The sequence below is a fragment of the Rattus norvegicus genome, chromosome 19 (assembly GCF_021556685.1).
Source record: "Rattus norvegicus strain SHRSP/BbbUtx chromosome 19, alternate assembly SHRSP_T2T, whole genome shotgun sequence".
In the NCBI taxonomy this organism is placed as follows: Eukaryota; Metazoa; Chordata; class Mammalia; order Rodentia; family Muridae; genus Rattus; species Rattus norvegicus.
In genome coordinates, this window is record NC_141552.1 from 10,916,742 (window position 1) to 10,933,526 (window position 16,785).

At 49.0% G+C, this 16,785-nt stretch overlaps 1 protein-coding gene across 1 annotated transcript; it reads right to left on the reverse strand.

Annotated features, from left to right (window-relative positions):
* Positions 1–7,956: 7,956 nt before the first annotated feature.
* Mt4 (metallothionein 4) lies at positions 7,957–10,048 on the reverse strand. Its single transcript, NM_001126084.1, is given in 3 exon segments — positions 7,957–8,212; positions 8,703–8,768; positions 9,987–10,048. Coding segments are annotated over 3 exon segments (189 nt in total). The 5' UTR covers positions 10,018–10,048; the 3' UTR covers positions 7,957–8,120.
* Positions 10,049–16,785: the final 6,737 nt, after the last annotated feature.

The window sequence follows — 16,785 nt, forward strand, 5'->3', positions numbered from 1 at the left end:
CCCCTCTGGCTTGTGTTTCCTAATGAGCGACACAGGGAAAGTTCTATTTCACATCCAAAAAAATTTATAACGGCTTTCATCACCTGCATTCAGTTACAGTGTTGAGATCTGCTCTAATCCCGATGCCACGCAAGGTGGTACGATGAGGAACAAGATAATGTCCATTTTCTCCAAGATGCCAAAGTCTAGGCGAGAAGAGAGCTATTTCATTCGAATCCAACATGGAGAAGACAGATGTAGTGTGGTGACACGTTCCTTTAACCCCATCATTTGGGAGACTGAAGCAGGGGGATTGAGAGTTCAAGGCTAGCTTGGGCTGTATTGCAAGACCCTATCTCAAAAAGAAAACAGTTTAAAAGCGCATAGTAAGAGAAATGCAGCCAGGAGTCTGCCTAGTGTGGCAATAACAGGGCCTTTTACCATCAATAATCTTTCCTCTCCCCTCTTATAATAATTAGGTTCCAAGGCATCGAGTCAGGGCTGGACCCAGTATCAAAGTTTCCTCTCATACTATCTCGCCTTACTTCAGTGGTCCTCACCTGTGGGTGCCTTTGCCTCATCCTGCCCACCCCCACCTTCAAGAGGTGTTTGGTAATGTTTGACAGCAGCTAGGTGAGCAGACGCCCTTAGGGGCAACCTCCTATGCTAATGCACCTTAGTGTCCTTTGGGGAGAAAGATGCTAAGCCTGCCCAGTACGGTTCACATCTCCATCTTTAGCTCTCAAGCTGAGTGTGCCCAGAAGTGTTCCTGTCTCTGTGTCAACTGTTCATGTGTGCACTACGACCTTGAGCTAAACGCCGTTAGGAATATCTCCCATCTTTCCTTCTTGAACCATGACCTTAAACTAGCATGCTAGTCAGTGCATCGTAAACCGAGCATGCTCTGGAAGGCTCCTGCCTCCAAAGTGCTCTCCCGTGGGAATAGGCACAGGCCCCCTGAACGAAACCTTCATGCTTCCTTTTGTCGGAGAGGGCCCTGCTTTGGGAATAGCTCTGGTACTGTCCTTAGGTGCCAGGGGGCAGCAAGCCTTCCCATTCTTTTGCTTTCTGGTTGGGCTCTTTGGCCTCTCTGTCTTGTAGAACCCACTGCCTTCAGTTGCATCTGGAACCCTTTGTAGCTGTCAGCCTTGGCTGTGGTAAAATGACGTTTGACATTGCTGCCGAGTGAGAACTAGGGGCCAGGGCCACCGCAGTGCACAGGGCTAGCCTACGGTGCACAGGGCTAGCCTACAGTGCACAGGGCTAGCCTACAGTGCACAGGGCTAGCCTACAGTGCACAGGATTGTCTAGCTACTTCTATCATCAGCACCAAGGCTAAGAGACACTGTCTTACTCTTAACAACCCTGCTGCGTGCGAATTAGAGATCAGATGTGGAAGGGAGGGAGCCAGGGAATCAGACATGCTATGCAAGGCCTACCCTGTCACCAGTTAGCAGCTCTAGGGTCTATCAAATGTAGATTGTCATAGCTACACCTGCTTCCCTAAAGAGGGAATTTGGGTCCAAATAAGAGAAAGCGAACAAGAATCTCTGGGGCACTGATTTGTAAAGGCAGATAAACAGCACACCTGGGGCTACCACAGTCAGATGGTCCAGACTCTAAAATTTCCCATCGCTTCAATTCCATGTATTTCCCCCTTTCCTTTTCTTCTAAACTTGAACCAGGTGTGATTCACCCCATGTCTATTGGCCCCAGCACCTCGAGTTCGAGGCCAACTTCTTACATCTAGTAAGATCTTGCTTCAAAACTCAAAGAATCATGGAGATAGAGAGATGGCTCAGTGGTTAAAAATGCTAACTCTTCCAGAGGACCTGGGATTGATTTCTTGCATCTACATGGCAACTCAGAATTATCTGTAACTCCAGTTCCACCGGGCCTGAAAGTGGTGTGTGTATACACGGCGGCAAAACACCTATACGAACAATAAATAAGCTGGGCGGCAAAACACCTATACGAACAATAAATAAGCTGGGTGTGGCGATGCACGCCTTTAATCCCAGCACTCAGGAGGCAAAGGCAGGCAGATCTCAATGAGTTTGAGGCCAGCCTGGTCTACAAAGTGAGTTCTAGGATAGCCTGGGCTACAAAGAGAAACCCTACCTGTGAAAATTGAAAAAGAAAGCATAAGCATACATTTCTTTTGTCTGCGATACAAACACAGATGACAGTTCAATATATTTCACTTCTGCATTCTGTGCTCTGTGTGGCTTGTTCAGAGAACACTGCAAGGACCAGTCCATGGTTCTGGCACCTTGAGAGGCTGAAGCAGGAGTCTTACTGGAGTCCAGGGATTCAAGATCCTGAAAAACAAAGCAAAACGGTCTCCCCTTCCCTTTCCTCCCCCCAAAAGACAGACTCAATGGATGAGCCTAGCATTCAAGAGGCAGAGATAGACGCTAAGGGTCATCGATCAGGATTGGTGTAAGTTCAAGGCCAGTCCAAGCTACTTAGTGGGTTCTAGGCCAGCTATATCCTGAGACCCTGTCTTTAAAAAGCAGAAAGAAAGATTACTACATAATGTATAACCTGCTTCTTTACAACATGACCACAACTATTGTTTCTTGTGGTTTCTCATCAAGAGCCGTGTGTGTGTGTGTGTGTGTGTGTGTGTGTGTGTGTGTGTGTGTGTGTGTGTGTCTACATATGTGCAGCCCACTCTTCACAAGTAAATGTCAGAGGACAGCTTGGTTCTCTTATTACCGCATGGGTCCTGGAATCAAATTCAGGCTATCTCGCTGGCAGCAAGCACCTTCATCTGCCGGATCAGTGCTCATAGCTCGTGGAGTTAAACCATAAGATCAGACAGAAGGGACATTTTTATGGTTCTTTCATGTAAACTGCTTAAGTATCTTTAAATCTTATATATTTGGTTGTGAGCCTAGCCTTTAACGGCTGAGCCATCTCTCCAGCCCTATCTTTAAATCTTTATGTGAATCCGGCTGGCTTCTATGGTTTCTCTCTCTCTCTTTTAAATAGTCTCTGGGAGAGCTTTATCCCGAGGATCCTCCCAGTGGCCTTCTGGGCTCTCCTGATTCCTACTCACACAGGCCGAGATGGAGCGTACCCTCAACCACGCTTGGGTGACTCTTTTGGACTCAAGGTCACCACTTCACTGGCTTCTGGGTTGGAGTGTCCCCTAACTCCCCTTTAGGGCCTGTAATGACGAGTCCACCAGGGCATGACTGGGGTCAGACTCTGTCATAGCCTTTGTCTTCCTCAGACAGCACAAGAACACAAGATGTAGCAGCCTCAGGACCCAGCACTTTTCTATTCAGATGACCACCATGATGAGTTCTTGTGCGGTTCTGGGTTGGAAACCAGGTCCCTGTGAATGCTGGGTAAGTGCTCTGCCACTGGGCCACATTCCAGTCTCTTCTTGCTCCTTGACCTAAGTTCTGTTTTCTAGGCATTTTTTTCCTGAAAGCTGCAGTGTTACCCCCAGGGCCATATGTAACAATTTTGCCCCTGTCTCATGCCAGTCAGCTTTGTGAGCTTCAGGTCTCTGCACCAGCTAGTCTGGACTGTTTGGAAGACACCGCAAGTCTCTGCGTCTATTTCCTGTGGAATGAAGGACAATCTCTGTCTTACAGGGTAGCCTTAGCTCCTACCTTTGACTGAGGTAATAACATCACAGAGCCCGGGCATTTATTTCTCCCACCTGAACATCTGTCACAAAGACTGAGAGAAGACCAAGAACAGCCTGGTTGGGGAAGGATGCAGACAGAGCAGAAACTCTTGAGTATTTCTGAAATGCCAGAATGGGTTAAATCCCGCTTATGAATAAACAAGGGACAGGGAATGTCATAGCCCAAACGGAGCAGCCAGAGAGTCTATGGAGGACGTCTAGGTGTTTTGCTTTGTTTGGGCCAGGTAAGGGTCCAACTAGAATAATAATGACTAAATCTTGCTGTAGACCAGCCAGGTGGGTAGCAGACGCGAAGAGAATGGTTATCTACAAGTAAGAGAATTAGACTCTGCCCGGCACTCTGTGGCCGGCTTGCTCTTGGGTTTCGTAAATTTGTTTGTTGATCTTTGCAAGGTTTCTATAGATTTTGGAAGCTTTTAGTCCCGGCCAGCCATTCTTTTCGTTTCTAATCTCATCACAAGGGCTCTGCCCTCATTATCTCATGATGTCCTGCCTCTAAGTACCATTACAGTGGGGATTTGGGATTCAAAAATACCTTAATATTGTGGGCCCACAAATGTTCCTTCCATAGCATGCACATATTTAACAAATAATGCATTTTTTTTGTGAGTGCTGTGACTTGCTTAGCATTGCGAATATTCCTGTGCCACTTCTGCAGTTATTGGATGTGTCTCACCAGCAGAGAATGAGAGAGAGTATGTGGCATTGTCTTACTCACTTTTCCATTGCTGTGATAAGACACCATGACCAAGGCAACTTCTAGAAAGTAGGAGTTTCTTTAGGGCTTATGTTTTCAGAGGGTGAGTTTATGACCATCATGGCGGCAGGCAAGCAGGCACGGCACTGGAGCAGTAGCTGAGACACACCTTGAGACGGGCCCGCCCCCTAGTGACACACCTCTTCCAGCAAGGCCACACCTCCTAGTCCTCCCTCAAACAGTTCTACCAGCTGGGGGTCAAGTATTCAAATACACGAGGGCCCTTCAAATCCATGGGAGCCCTTTTCATTGAAACCATCGAGATAACCAGTAACAGTCTTGCCTTGTGAGAAACAGACACTGACGAGTTAGTTGATTCTCATTTCCCGCCATTTCCAGCACTGTCATTCTCCCTGACCTTGAAATGGTGTCTGTCTCCCACACTGGTATCTGAACGATCCATGAACCCTACTGATGTTCAACGATCCTGTTTTTGTTTTGAGGATACAGGCCAGAAGATAGAGGAGTCTTTCCCTGGGGCCCGAACAGCATTAGTCAAGAGTGGATGTTAGACCTGTTTGATCACACAGTGCCACGCAGACACCAGCCGCTGAGTGATGGAGGCTGCCCTGCATTCTGTAACAAACTTAGGGTTTGCGAGCTGCGATGTGGGGCTTTCTAAAGCACCGAGCCGTGCAGGGACCGCTCATGTAACACTGCCCTTGGTCTTTTCTCTGAGCTCTCTATAGAGCATGGGCAAGAATTAACCTGAGTCAGGCAGACCAGACCGAGTCCCTGCCTTGCCCCTCACAGGTCTTATGAAGCAGAGTCAGTCACTGACTGCCTTAAACCTTGAATTCCTCATTCGGAGATCAAATGTCACGACAGCATTCTCCTCTGTGGCTGTTAGTTATAGAAGTGCCCCCAGCATTTGGAGTGGGCAGAGGCAAAAACACAAAGGGAAGACTTGTTCGCATCCCATGGCTCTTTCCTCCCACCCCAGCTCGTTCCGCTCTATGCAGACATCAAAGCTCACATTTCTAACGTGTCCTTACCCCACCCTCATCCTCAGCCCTGAGAACAGCTACCCTTGAGCAGGACTAAGCTTCAAGAGGCCGATAGCAGGGCAGGGTCCACCCTCAGGAAGGTCAGGTGTGAAGGAAAGGTTATAAACAGATTCTGAAACTGGGCTCTGAGGTCCCAGGTAATCAAAATATTGTCCAGAGGGTGGGAAAGGAACTTAGGGGGAGTGGTAGGGCTGAATGAATGCAGCTTGGGCATCCCACTTTGGACCCATAGACTCTTCTGGGATTAGAGGCAGACATACACGCTACCACATCTAGTTCCATAGACACTTAAAAAATAAAACCCTCGATCTGTCTGTCTGTCTATCATAGTGTGTGTTCAGGGGGCGAGGGGGATACAGTATATGTGCACGGCCATGGCACATGGGTAGAGGTCAGAGGGTAATGTTTGTGCAATCATTTCTGTCCTCCCACATTGTGAGTTCTGTCAAACAAACGCAGGTCATCAGGCCTGTGTGACAAGCGCTTACCCACAGAGCTGTGCCACCGGTCTAGACTCTCAGCGCATGTGGACCCTCAGAGAGGGACCCTCCAAGGCAGGAGCTCGAGTAGCGATGATTGTTTGGCTCTGAAGTGTTCTTGATGGCAAAAGGTCTGTAAGGTAATGTTTCAAAACTCTCACGCAGTGCTGGATGGGTCCAGTGTTCAGTATACGGTAAGCATCTGTATTACATTGGTGCTATTACTGTCAGAGTGAGAATCTGAGGGGTGAGTCTCCCTTTCAAAGGTGTGTCGGAAAGAAAAGAGCCTGTTGGCCTCTGGGCAAGGTGAGTAAGAAGGGCCTGGCTGCAGGAAGAGTAGCCAGCCTACTTGCCAGCGACAGCCTGCCTGGTCCTGGAGGGTGTAACTTCCAATACCCGGTGTCCTTGGCAAGCACTCCAAAGCCTTGCAGAGTGACTAGTCAGGGGCTTTCTCAGAGATTAATAAACGGAAGCCAAAAGTGGTCTCTGTCCACAGAGAAAACCCCGTTCATGGGGTACCTACTATGTGTGTGGATGTTCCGCCAGTTTCTCTGTGTGTCCCTGGGAGGGGACTTCACAGAGGATAGAGGAGGACATTGAGCCTGGAGAGGGTGAGTGACTTGATTAAGGTCACGCAGACAGAAACAGTATATCTGGTGCCAAATACCTGGTGGCAAAGGCCATGCCCTTCCATTGTTCCGAGATGCTGATTCTGCAGCATAGCTTGCTCTTGGGCAGAGCGCGAAAACCTTCCCAGGGAGGTTTTCTAAACAGCAAGGAGGGCAGGAGGATTAGACTGCTCAGCCCCAAGTCATTCGTGGGAAGTTCACAGCTCCTCCTCGTGCTTGAAGCTGCCTTGGGACCCTTGGCTGTGTTGTCACTGCTCCTGTGCCTTAGGACTGCTGAGGGGAAGGCTCTCTCTTGGTGGTATAAATGCAAGGCATCACAGGGATTGGGCTCTACCTAGTGCTGCACTGAGGGCTACATTTTGAATGACCCACAGTGGTCGTTTGTCCCCCCATGATTTTTTCACGTAGTTCAGTCAATCCATCTAAAAAGCCGTCTCTTGAGAAATCGCTGGGGGTGGGGCGGTTGGGGATTTAGCTCAGTGGTAGAGCACTTGCCTAGGAAGTGCAAGGCCCTGGGTTTGATCCCCAGCTCCGAAAAAAGAACCAAAAAAAAAAAAAAATCGCTGGGGGACATTTTCCTTGCTGGCACATGTGTCTGTTGCCCCAACCTGGTGTTGGCCCAAGTAACTAAACTGTGACCGTGTGTTGGCTCTGCAGCTGTTGGTTTTTTTTTACACCCATATAGGTTCTGTTCACGACTGGTGACCATGAAGCTTTCTGCTGGGTGAGTTTATCTGGATCAAGGTTAGGCCAGGCTGGGGTTGGGGATTTAGCTCAGTGGTAGAGCGCTTGCCTAGGAAGCGCAAGGCCCTGGGTTCGGGACTCAGCTCCGGGGTGTGTGTGTGCGTGTGCCAGGCTCCTTAGGTTAAGACAGACCTTTGCTCAGGGGGTTTCTTTGGACCCTGGGTGGTGACAGCACACACCTTTAATCACAATACTCAGGAGGCAGAGGTAGGCAGAACTCTTGAGTTTGAGGCCAGCCAGGTCTAGAGTTCCAGGACAGCCAGAGCTACTCCGAGAAACCTTATCTCATTAAGACAAAAACGAAGCAAAGGTTTCTTTGGGCAGGGATCCCAGAAAGCTCTAGTTGGAGACCATAACAACGAAGACAACCTCAGAGTCTGTTAGCTGTGAGCTGTTGGAGCTCAATACCCCTGTAGACTTCTGGAAGACAGTGTAGAAATGCTGGGTTTTGCTTGGTGTCGGTTAGGAACTGTTCCCAGGGCCATGAGCTCTCCTGAACTCTTGACTGCCCTGTGTTTGTAAAGTGGGAGAAAGCCCCAGGCACAGCTGCAACACCTTAAAGTGAGCCCCAGTGAGCAGTACCTGTGAGTGGGGTTCCAGTGGGCAAGCAGCAAGAGGGTCTTCGATAGGGCCAGCCCTCCTTGGTCCTCCTCAGTTAGGCTTGCAGTTAAACAATGCTATCAGTCACCAGACAGTCATGAGTGGAAACTTTATTGTTCCAAGAACTTTACATGAACATCACCCACCCCACATTTGGGCACACATATAAAAAGCACAACCTATTATACAAATCCAATCCCTTGTCTCAGGTACAGTGTGGTCCCTTCCCAGGATCTCTCCCAGTGCCATGGGTGGGTTTCAGGGGCAGCAGCTGCACTTGTCTGAGCCCCCTTTGCAGATGCAGCCTCGGGCGCACTTGGCACAGCCTGGGGGACAGCAGGGGCAGCAGCCTGAAAAAGTTAGATGGACAGATGAGCCATGACTCTTCCCTTCCTGCCCTACCCCCAACACCTTAGGGGAAATAGCAGCAAACCCTGGGCCAGGAGGCTGTGGGATAAGAGAGCAAGAAGGGAGCTCAGAGGTCCTCTAGGGTCCATCAGAGCCCCAGATTTAGAGGGTGAGCTTTTCAAAGGCCACAGCCATGACAGAAATAAGATTAGAAGCCAGGGCTCATTCCTCCAAACCAAAGCTTTATCTTCTTCCTCACTGGGCTGGACAGAACCTGTCCCCAGTTCCCTTCCTCTTCCAAATACCATGGATGTCCTTAGAGCTGGGTGGGCTGCAGCCCAGGGGACTTTGGCCCAGGTGTGTCATTGGATGCCATGTCATAGCCCTCCGGATGAGAGAAAGGATCCCAGATCCCTCCACTGCCCTCATAGAGTAGATAGTGACGGTGAGGGTTTCCCGCTCACACCTGGCAGTGTCCGGGCCGATACTCACTTTTACGACAGGTTTTACAGCTGCAGGTTGTGCATTTGCAATTGTCTCCGCAGATGCAGATCCCTCCTAGGAGGACGGAGAGAGGGTGAGCATGCGGCCGCTGCTACAGAGTCCCCTCGGGATGAGGGGGTGGAGAGACAGGAGAGGGTTGCTGCTGCTGGGCATGACCCCAGGGCTGTGGGTGGGCCAGTGATTCTAGGGACAGGTCATCGATGGGGACCAGGGGCAGGAGGGGCAGCATCTGCTCGAACCGGGTTACCTGGGAAAACGCACATTCCTGACCCCAAGCCTTTAAATAGGTTCATTCGTAACTCTGAGTGAGGGGAGAGAATCGTAGTTTAAAAACACGGGTGGTATAGATGTCCATTCAGAACTAACAGACAAGGCTAACCCCAGATGAGGACAGCCATCAAGGGCTTTCATAGCCTCTTCTGGACAAGGCCAGATGGAAAACCTGAATGGAAAGCAGAAAGGGGTACAGAGATCCCAGGGGCCTCCATTCCTTGCTTTTATTTCATAAAAGGGACTCACACTTCTTTGTTTTTCTCAACTCATCCTGTCTACCACATTCGGTTTCAGAACACTAGAATTTTCCGTGTCTTTTCCAAGTTTTTGGGACAGACCTGTACTGTGAAGGGTGAAGGATGCATTTGAAACTCCGAGGTGCTGTTTTTCAAGGCCGAGAAAGCGCAGGATGGTTTTGAACCCTGATCTCCCTCCTTCTGGTCAACATTCTCCCTACCACCAAGCAACCCAGAATGGCTTGGAACATAGTTTCCTCCTGCTGCTAAGCCTTCTGAGTGCTAGAATGTCCCCCACAACTGGCTTTTACTGGGGTCCCAGCTAAGGACCCCTCTAAGCATCACCCCTGTGCTCGATAATTTTAACCTTTCCATAGACTCCATAGTGTGGGAGCTCCCCGGAGTGAGTAACCCCAGTTTGCAAAGGAGGACACTGAGGACCATAAATCAGATGTGAATGGCAGCTGAAGACCAAAACCAAGGGTCCAGGTTCTGGGCCACAGCTCCATTCCCTACTCGGTGGCTGCCACTAGGGACCAGTAGCTAGAAGAACTAAGGTTTTCAGGTCCCTTCCCTCACTATTCCTTGGACCAGGACTATCTGTTTCTTCAAATCTGGCTGGGAACCGACAGAGTAAGAGCTGTCCCAAAGGTTGGAGATCCAGGATAAACCACCTACCTCCATGGTGCCTAAATAAAAGCGTTTCCAATAGTCCCACATGCTGTCTGCAGGACACAGACCCCAAAGGGGCTCCCTTACTTACCAGACATACACGTGCATTCCCCAGGGTCCATGGTCCAGGTGTGTGAGCGTCTAAGAAAGGGAGGCTGAGGTAGCAGCTGCTGCAGGCTCCCTCTTTATAGCTGTGTAGGTGTGGACTACAGCTCACCCCACCTCTCCCTGGGGCCAGACGCCCTGCACACGGCCCAGTGAGACGCTTAGAGCTAGGGAGGGCAGGCAGCAGAGGGCAGAGGGCAGGTAGAGTAGTTTGGCTATTTAGGTGGCTCTCACAAAGGGCTAGACCTGCCCCACCTGCTTACCTGCCCAAGTGTCAAGGAAGCAATGTGAGGTTCCCATGATACTCAGCGCAGGCTCTTAGCCCCACGCATCCAGCTGCCCAGTTACCTGCCATTTCTGTTCCTCTTTCTTGGGGTCACTCTTGGCCTAGGCTCAGAGCGTCATTCTTTCCCATGGTTGGTCTTTAAAGGCCTCATCCTAGACCAGAAGGTGGGAAAGCAGGGGGTTGTGCCCGCCTGGGCTTGGAACCTTTCCTTCTAGACACACATGGAGGGAAAGAAGAGAAGACTCGGTGGAGGGGGTCCTTAACCAGCCCCACTTCCACCCCAATCCCATTCTTTGATAAGATAGCTACCGACCTTTCATAGGGTGGGAAGTGCCCAGTGGGTGATGGGCTACCCCATTGGAGGTGCAGTGATCTCCCTCTCCCTTTCCCTCTCCCTCTCCCCCTCCCCCTCCTTCTTCCTCTCCCCCTCTCCCTCCCCCTCCCCCTCCTCTTCCTCTCCCTCTCCCCCTCCCTCTCTTCCTCTCCTCCTCCTTCCTCCCCTCCCCCTCCCTCCCCTCCCATATGTTTCCCTTGCACACATCTCACGTTACTTACTCTGCTATATGGATATTTATTCATGTGCTAAGGCAGCTCTGCACCGGCTCAGTCTTGCACGAGGGTCTGCGGATGCTGCGTGCGTAAAGGAATGAAATAGGTGAACGAGTTGGATGACGTAACCAACCGCTGAAGACGAGAACTGGAAAGCGAACAAAGGAAAGATGGGCTTACTCCCGAGTGTCTGGCACGCGGTTTATCCCGATGGCTTCTGATGAGAAGTGCTTTTCCCACTCAGCAAAGGGAAAGCATGTATCCTGGCTCCAACCCACGTAAATACTTCCTCCCCATTCCCAGCTTGTCTCCATCAGTCAGGCCTCAGCCTGACCCGGGATGCCGTGAACTTGAGCTGAGACTATCTAGTGAGGAGAAATGGACTGGCATCATGGTCATCAGATAGACAGCCCATGGCAGAAGTAGAGCTGATACCGTGCTAGTGCCGAGATGGTCATGGCAGGCACCCATGGTCTAGCAGTGGACACTTTTATTCTTTATTTTCCAAGGGCCTGCACTATGCTGTGCTGGGTGCTGGGGACCCACTGCTGATTGTGGTGGAGAGTGTCAGGAGCACAGCCCAGCTCAGGAGCTGCATGCTTGCACGCAGCTGCTCACGGGCTTTCTGGGCCTGCGCTGGGAATTTATCCCAGCCCGTCTGTGGCACAGTCAATGTTCCCTGCCTCTAGCAGGTATTAATAACACCAAGGGCCTGGCCCATGGAACAAGCCCAGAGAGTGCAAGGTGTGTTCCTCTACCTGTCTAAGCCACCTCTCTTAGCTCCTCGCCACCTGTGCCAGCAACGGTTTCCTCTTTGGATGATGTTGTGATGTTGCACAAGGCCAATCGATTCACAATAGTAAATCCCAATCCCTTAATACGTCCATATTTCCTAATTCCCGGGCTGTGCAGGTTGAAACAATGTCACACTCGCTGGTCTGGTTGAGGCTAAACCGTGTCCAGGCTGGTCCAGGGCCTGAGAAAGAGCGTACCAAGCCTGGCTCACTGCTCTGCTCATTCTCTGGGTCTCGGCTCCTGATGGAAGCTAGTGGTCAGAAACAAATCTGCCCCGAGGAGATAAATGACTTCAACCCCACACAGAAATACATGTCGTGCTGGCAAAACAGCACTAGCTGCCAAGCATGATGATATGAGTTTGATCCTTGGACCCCCATGGAACTAGACAGCTGAGACCGCCACATTGGGGCTGTCTTCTCACAGAAAATGAATAAATGTAAAAGAAAAAAGAGTTTTTACAGAAACAATCATGTCTTTGGAGAAGGGAAGCTTTAACCTCCTTCCCAGGAGCCTTTAGAATCTGAAGATTATGTTCTAGACCTTCTTCCAGGGGTGGGGAGTACGTGTAAAGCATTTCTCCCCTGGGCTTCTAGCATGGCCGTGGCTGGCCTCAAACTTTTTATCCTCCTGCCTGAAAATGCTGGAGTTACAGACGTGTGCGGCTGTGCTCAGCAGCTCCTGTTTTACACAGCAGTTAGACTCCTGTGAGCCACCAATTCCTAAATCTCTTCATCCCCAGACGTGACTACTACTTTATGTGTAAGAACATTCACATAATTTACTCCCAACAATAAAAGGGGATGCTTCTAAGAAGTGTCTGATGCCACCCCTAACACAGCACAAAATGACTGGGCTTGTCACTTCCTGTCCCATGCAGGTAAAAGTTTGCAACATGTTCTCTGAGACAGAAAATGCTACAAAGGAGTATCTGGGATGCAAAGAATAGGCAAGGTATTCCATCACGAAATCAGAGCAAAGAAAGGTCTAGTATCTTGACATTGGCCCATCACCATGTTTGCTCTTCCCAGGTTTTCTATCCATGCCCTGTTTATCTCTCCCATTCCCTCCCCCCCATTTTTTAAATGTATTTTAATTTTTAAAATTTTGAGACAATAATATAATTGTAACATTTCTTCATTTCCTCCCTCCTAACTCTCCCATACCCACCCTGACTCACCTTTTAATTCATGGCCTCTTTTTTCACTAATCATTATTGCATACATATCTGTATAAACATCTATCTATCTATCTATCTATCTATCTATCTATCTATCTATCTACCTCCCACTCTGTCTATATAATGATACTGGCATGTATGTTGTCAGAGCTGAGCCTTGCTGTTGGACAACCAACTGGTGTGCTCTTCCCTGGGGAAGGACACCTCTTCTGCTCCCAGCTTCCCTCCATCACCTGTAGTTCTCTGTGTAGGGTTGAGGCCTCATGAGCTTCCCCCCATGCAGTTCAGCATGTCTATTGGTGTCCCCCTTGTTCAACTCACGTTAGGGCAGTCATGTTGCTGGACTTAATGGGTATAGCTTCTGATGTTATTAGAAGGCACAATATCATGCCAGATTCCCTGATCCCTGGCTCTTACAATCTTTCTGCTTCTTCCACAATGTTCTCTGAGCCTTAGGTGCCAGAATGTTTTGTATATATATTCATCCAGACTACATTTTGATTGGTGGTGGTTTTCTGTAGTGGTCTCTGTCGGAAAGAGAAGTTTACTTGATGAGGGTGAAGGCTTGTCTTATCTGTGGGTGTCTTAGTCAGGGTTTCTATTCCTGCACAAAACATCATGACCAAGAAGCAAGTTGGGGAGGAAAGGGTTTATTCAGCTTACACTTCCACATTGCTGTTCATCACCAAAGGAAATCAGGACTGGAACTCACACAGGGCAGGAACATGGAGGCAGGAGCTGATACAGAAGCCATGGAGGGGTGCTGCTTACTGGCTTGCTTTCTTATAGAACCCAGGACCACAAGCCTAGGGATGGCACCACCCACGGTGGGCCGGGCCCTCCCCTCTTGATCACTAATTGAGAAAATGTCTTACAGCTGGATCTCATGGAGGCATTTCCTCAACGGAGGCTCCTTTCTCTGTGATAACTCCAGCTTGTGTCAAGTGGACACACAGAACCAGCCAGTACAGTGAGTTTAAGGGCAAACATCTATAGACTGTCGTTAGGGATTATGCTGGTTTAACAAATTAGTGGTTATAGATTCTCCTCCAATAACTACGACCTCACTAGCACTGAGCCGTTAGCTATGTGCCAGGACTAGGCATGGTTGCGCAGTTCTTAAGTCCAGTTAGAGAGCTGATGGTTACTACCAAGACATGTGTACACTACTACACCAGTAGGGCTAGCATGCCATGTTGGTCATTGGTGTGGTTCATAGGTGTCATAGGGTAGGATGGTTGGTTGCCATCTTCCTTTGGAAGCTTACATGGTGCCTTCTGCTCCCATGAAACTAGTCCTCAAGGAGGGAACATTCAGGTCAATCAGAGTTCAGAGATATCGGGGTCCTGTTTCTAAACGACAGATAGTTTCAGCAAAGGGGTTTAGCTTCCGTTTCTTGCCAGGGGCAACACTAACTGGCTGTATGTTTTTGGGAGTTTCTTGGACAACTCTGGCCAGCAACTCAAAGAGAACTTCTTGTATCTGGTGTTAGAGTTTGTTAGGTTGGCTAGAAGGAGCGCTGACCATGTACCAAGATGGGGAAAGTTCATTAAAACTGTATGTTTATGTTTTATACAGAGAATTTGTATATTATAGGGTTTTAAAAGGTAAATAATTAATCGTATGGTTCCTTGTGGCTTTTTTCAGACATCTTTATTTTACCATTCCTTCCTTCTTCTGTATTTATCTCCCTTCCCTCCCCTAAAGAGCTCCCCTTTCCCATTTCTCCATCAGTTCATCTGCATTCTGCTGTTACCCTCCCCCACCTTCTTCTGTATTTACCCCCCTCTCCCTTAAAGGTGCCCCCACCCATTTCCCATCGTTCCTAACAGGTCTCTGGTATCTTACTATCTCATTCTCTATTGCTCCTCGACCCCCTGTCCTGGCAATGGTCCCATTTTGCTTTCCTGGTTTCTGTAGTTTCTGAATGTAATTGTATGTATGTGTACATGCATATGTGTGGCCACAGCATGTGTGTGGAGGTCAGAGGACAATGTCTGGGTGTGGGTTCTCTCCTTCCACCCTGTGGGTCCTAGGGATTGAATTCAGAGCATCAGATTTGGCCACAAGTTTCTTTACCCATTGAGCCACCTTGCTGGCCCTCTTTTCTCCCTCCCTCCCTCCCTCCCTCCCTCCCTCATTTCCTATATATCCTTGACTGGCCTGTACTTGCTGTGCAATACATCCTGGCCTCAGAATCACAGAAATGATTCTGTCTCAAGCCTCTCACATGCTAGAGTTACCGACCTGAGACACCACACATGATTCTCCTTTGATTTTTGAGTGTTTGTGTTTTAGACAGGGTCTCCCAGTGTACACCAGGATGACATGGAACTTGCATTCTTCCAGAGTTCTGACATTACAGGCTTGAGCCACCACATCTGGCTTGCAAGACCCTCTTGATCTGCGCCTTCCCAGGAGCAGGCTGGAGCCAGTGGTTTTATTACACTGCAGGAAAACTGGCTTCTCTAGACCACAAGCATCTCAGGGCAGTGGCTGTGGTTTCTTAAAGTTGACGTTGCTAAGCCCAGGCACACCGAGTACTTCTGCAAAGTGGGTACTCGATAAATATCCATTCGTCAATGATGACTAAATGGCTCAATGAAAGAGTTACCTCCGACTGGTCTTTTCTGGCTGTTGTTCAGAGATCCCTAAAGCATCTCTGCTCGCCAGGAAAAGCTTGAGAGCAGAGTCCTACTGCAGGGGTTCGAATCCCAGATTTGTTCTTTCTTTGCTATGATTTAGGGCATGCTATTTGACTTCTCTGAGCCTCAGTTTCCCCATCTGTAATGTCTGACTCATACAAATGCTAACCTTATAAGTTTTGTCATGAAGGTTAGATGAGAGAACAGAAAGCACCCTCCCAAGCCCTCTGTTCAGAGCCTGGCACAAACTATGCATTAACATAATGTCCATTAATAAATGCTGTCATTACTGTCTGCCTGTATGACTTGGCAGTTGGTCTAGCCACCCATGCGCGCTCTCTCTCTCTCTCTCTCTCTCTCTCTCTCTCTCTCTCTCTCTGTATGTATGTATGTATGTATGTATGTATGTATGTATGTATGTATGTATATATGGATGTGCTAAGGATGGAACTCAAGGCCTTAGGCCTGCTAGGCAAGAGCTCAGCCACTGAGCCACACTCCCAGCCTTTACCTATGTATTTGTATGTTTCAGGCTCATACCTTAGGCCTCGTGTTCTGAGCAGGATGCTGTAAGCAATACGGTTCATGGAGTTTGAGTCTCTTCCATCCCTGCTTTTAAGCTCAGCTTAGTTTGAGTCCCAAAGCTTGGGGACCATAGAATGCATTTCTTCCTAGTTGTCCTAAAAACAATTTTCTTAAAATTTTTTCCTTCCTTCCTTCCTTCCTTCCTCCCTTCCTTCCTTCCTTCCTTCCTTCTGATCTTCCTTCCTTCTACTGTTTGTGGTGTTGTGTGCAACACATGCGTGTGTGTGTGTGTGTGTGTGTGTGTGTGTGTGTGTGTGTATGCCTATGTGCATGCATGTGGAAGGCAATGGGTGTCTTCCTCTACTGCTTTCTGCTTTACTGCCTGGAGACAGGCTCTCTACTAGATAGGTAGCTTACCCTTGTGGCTTGGCTGTCTGATCAGTGAGCTCTGGGATCTGCTCATCCCTGCCCCACAGCGTTGGGGTTCCAGGTATGTATAGGACAGCCTCTTCTTGTTGTTTTGAGACGGGGGTTTCTCTATGTGGCTCTGACTGTCCCAGGACTTGCTATGTTGATCAGGCTGGCCATAAACTCACAGAGATCCTCTTGTCTCTGCCTCCTAAGTGTTGGGATTAAAGTATGCGCCCCCATGTCCAGACCTCGAGTCCAGCTTTTTTTACACAGACACTGAGGGTTTGAACTTGTCTTCCCTTAATGCACAGCAAGCACTCTTGCCACAAAACCATCTCCCCAGTCTCAGTCTCTTCTTTTTCTTTCTTTTTATCTTTTTATATGTAACCCAAGC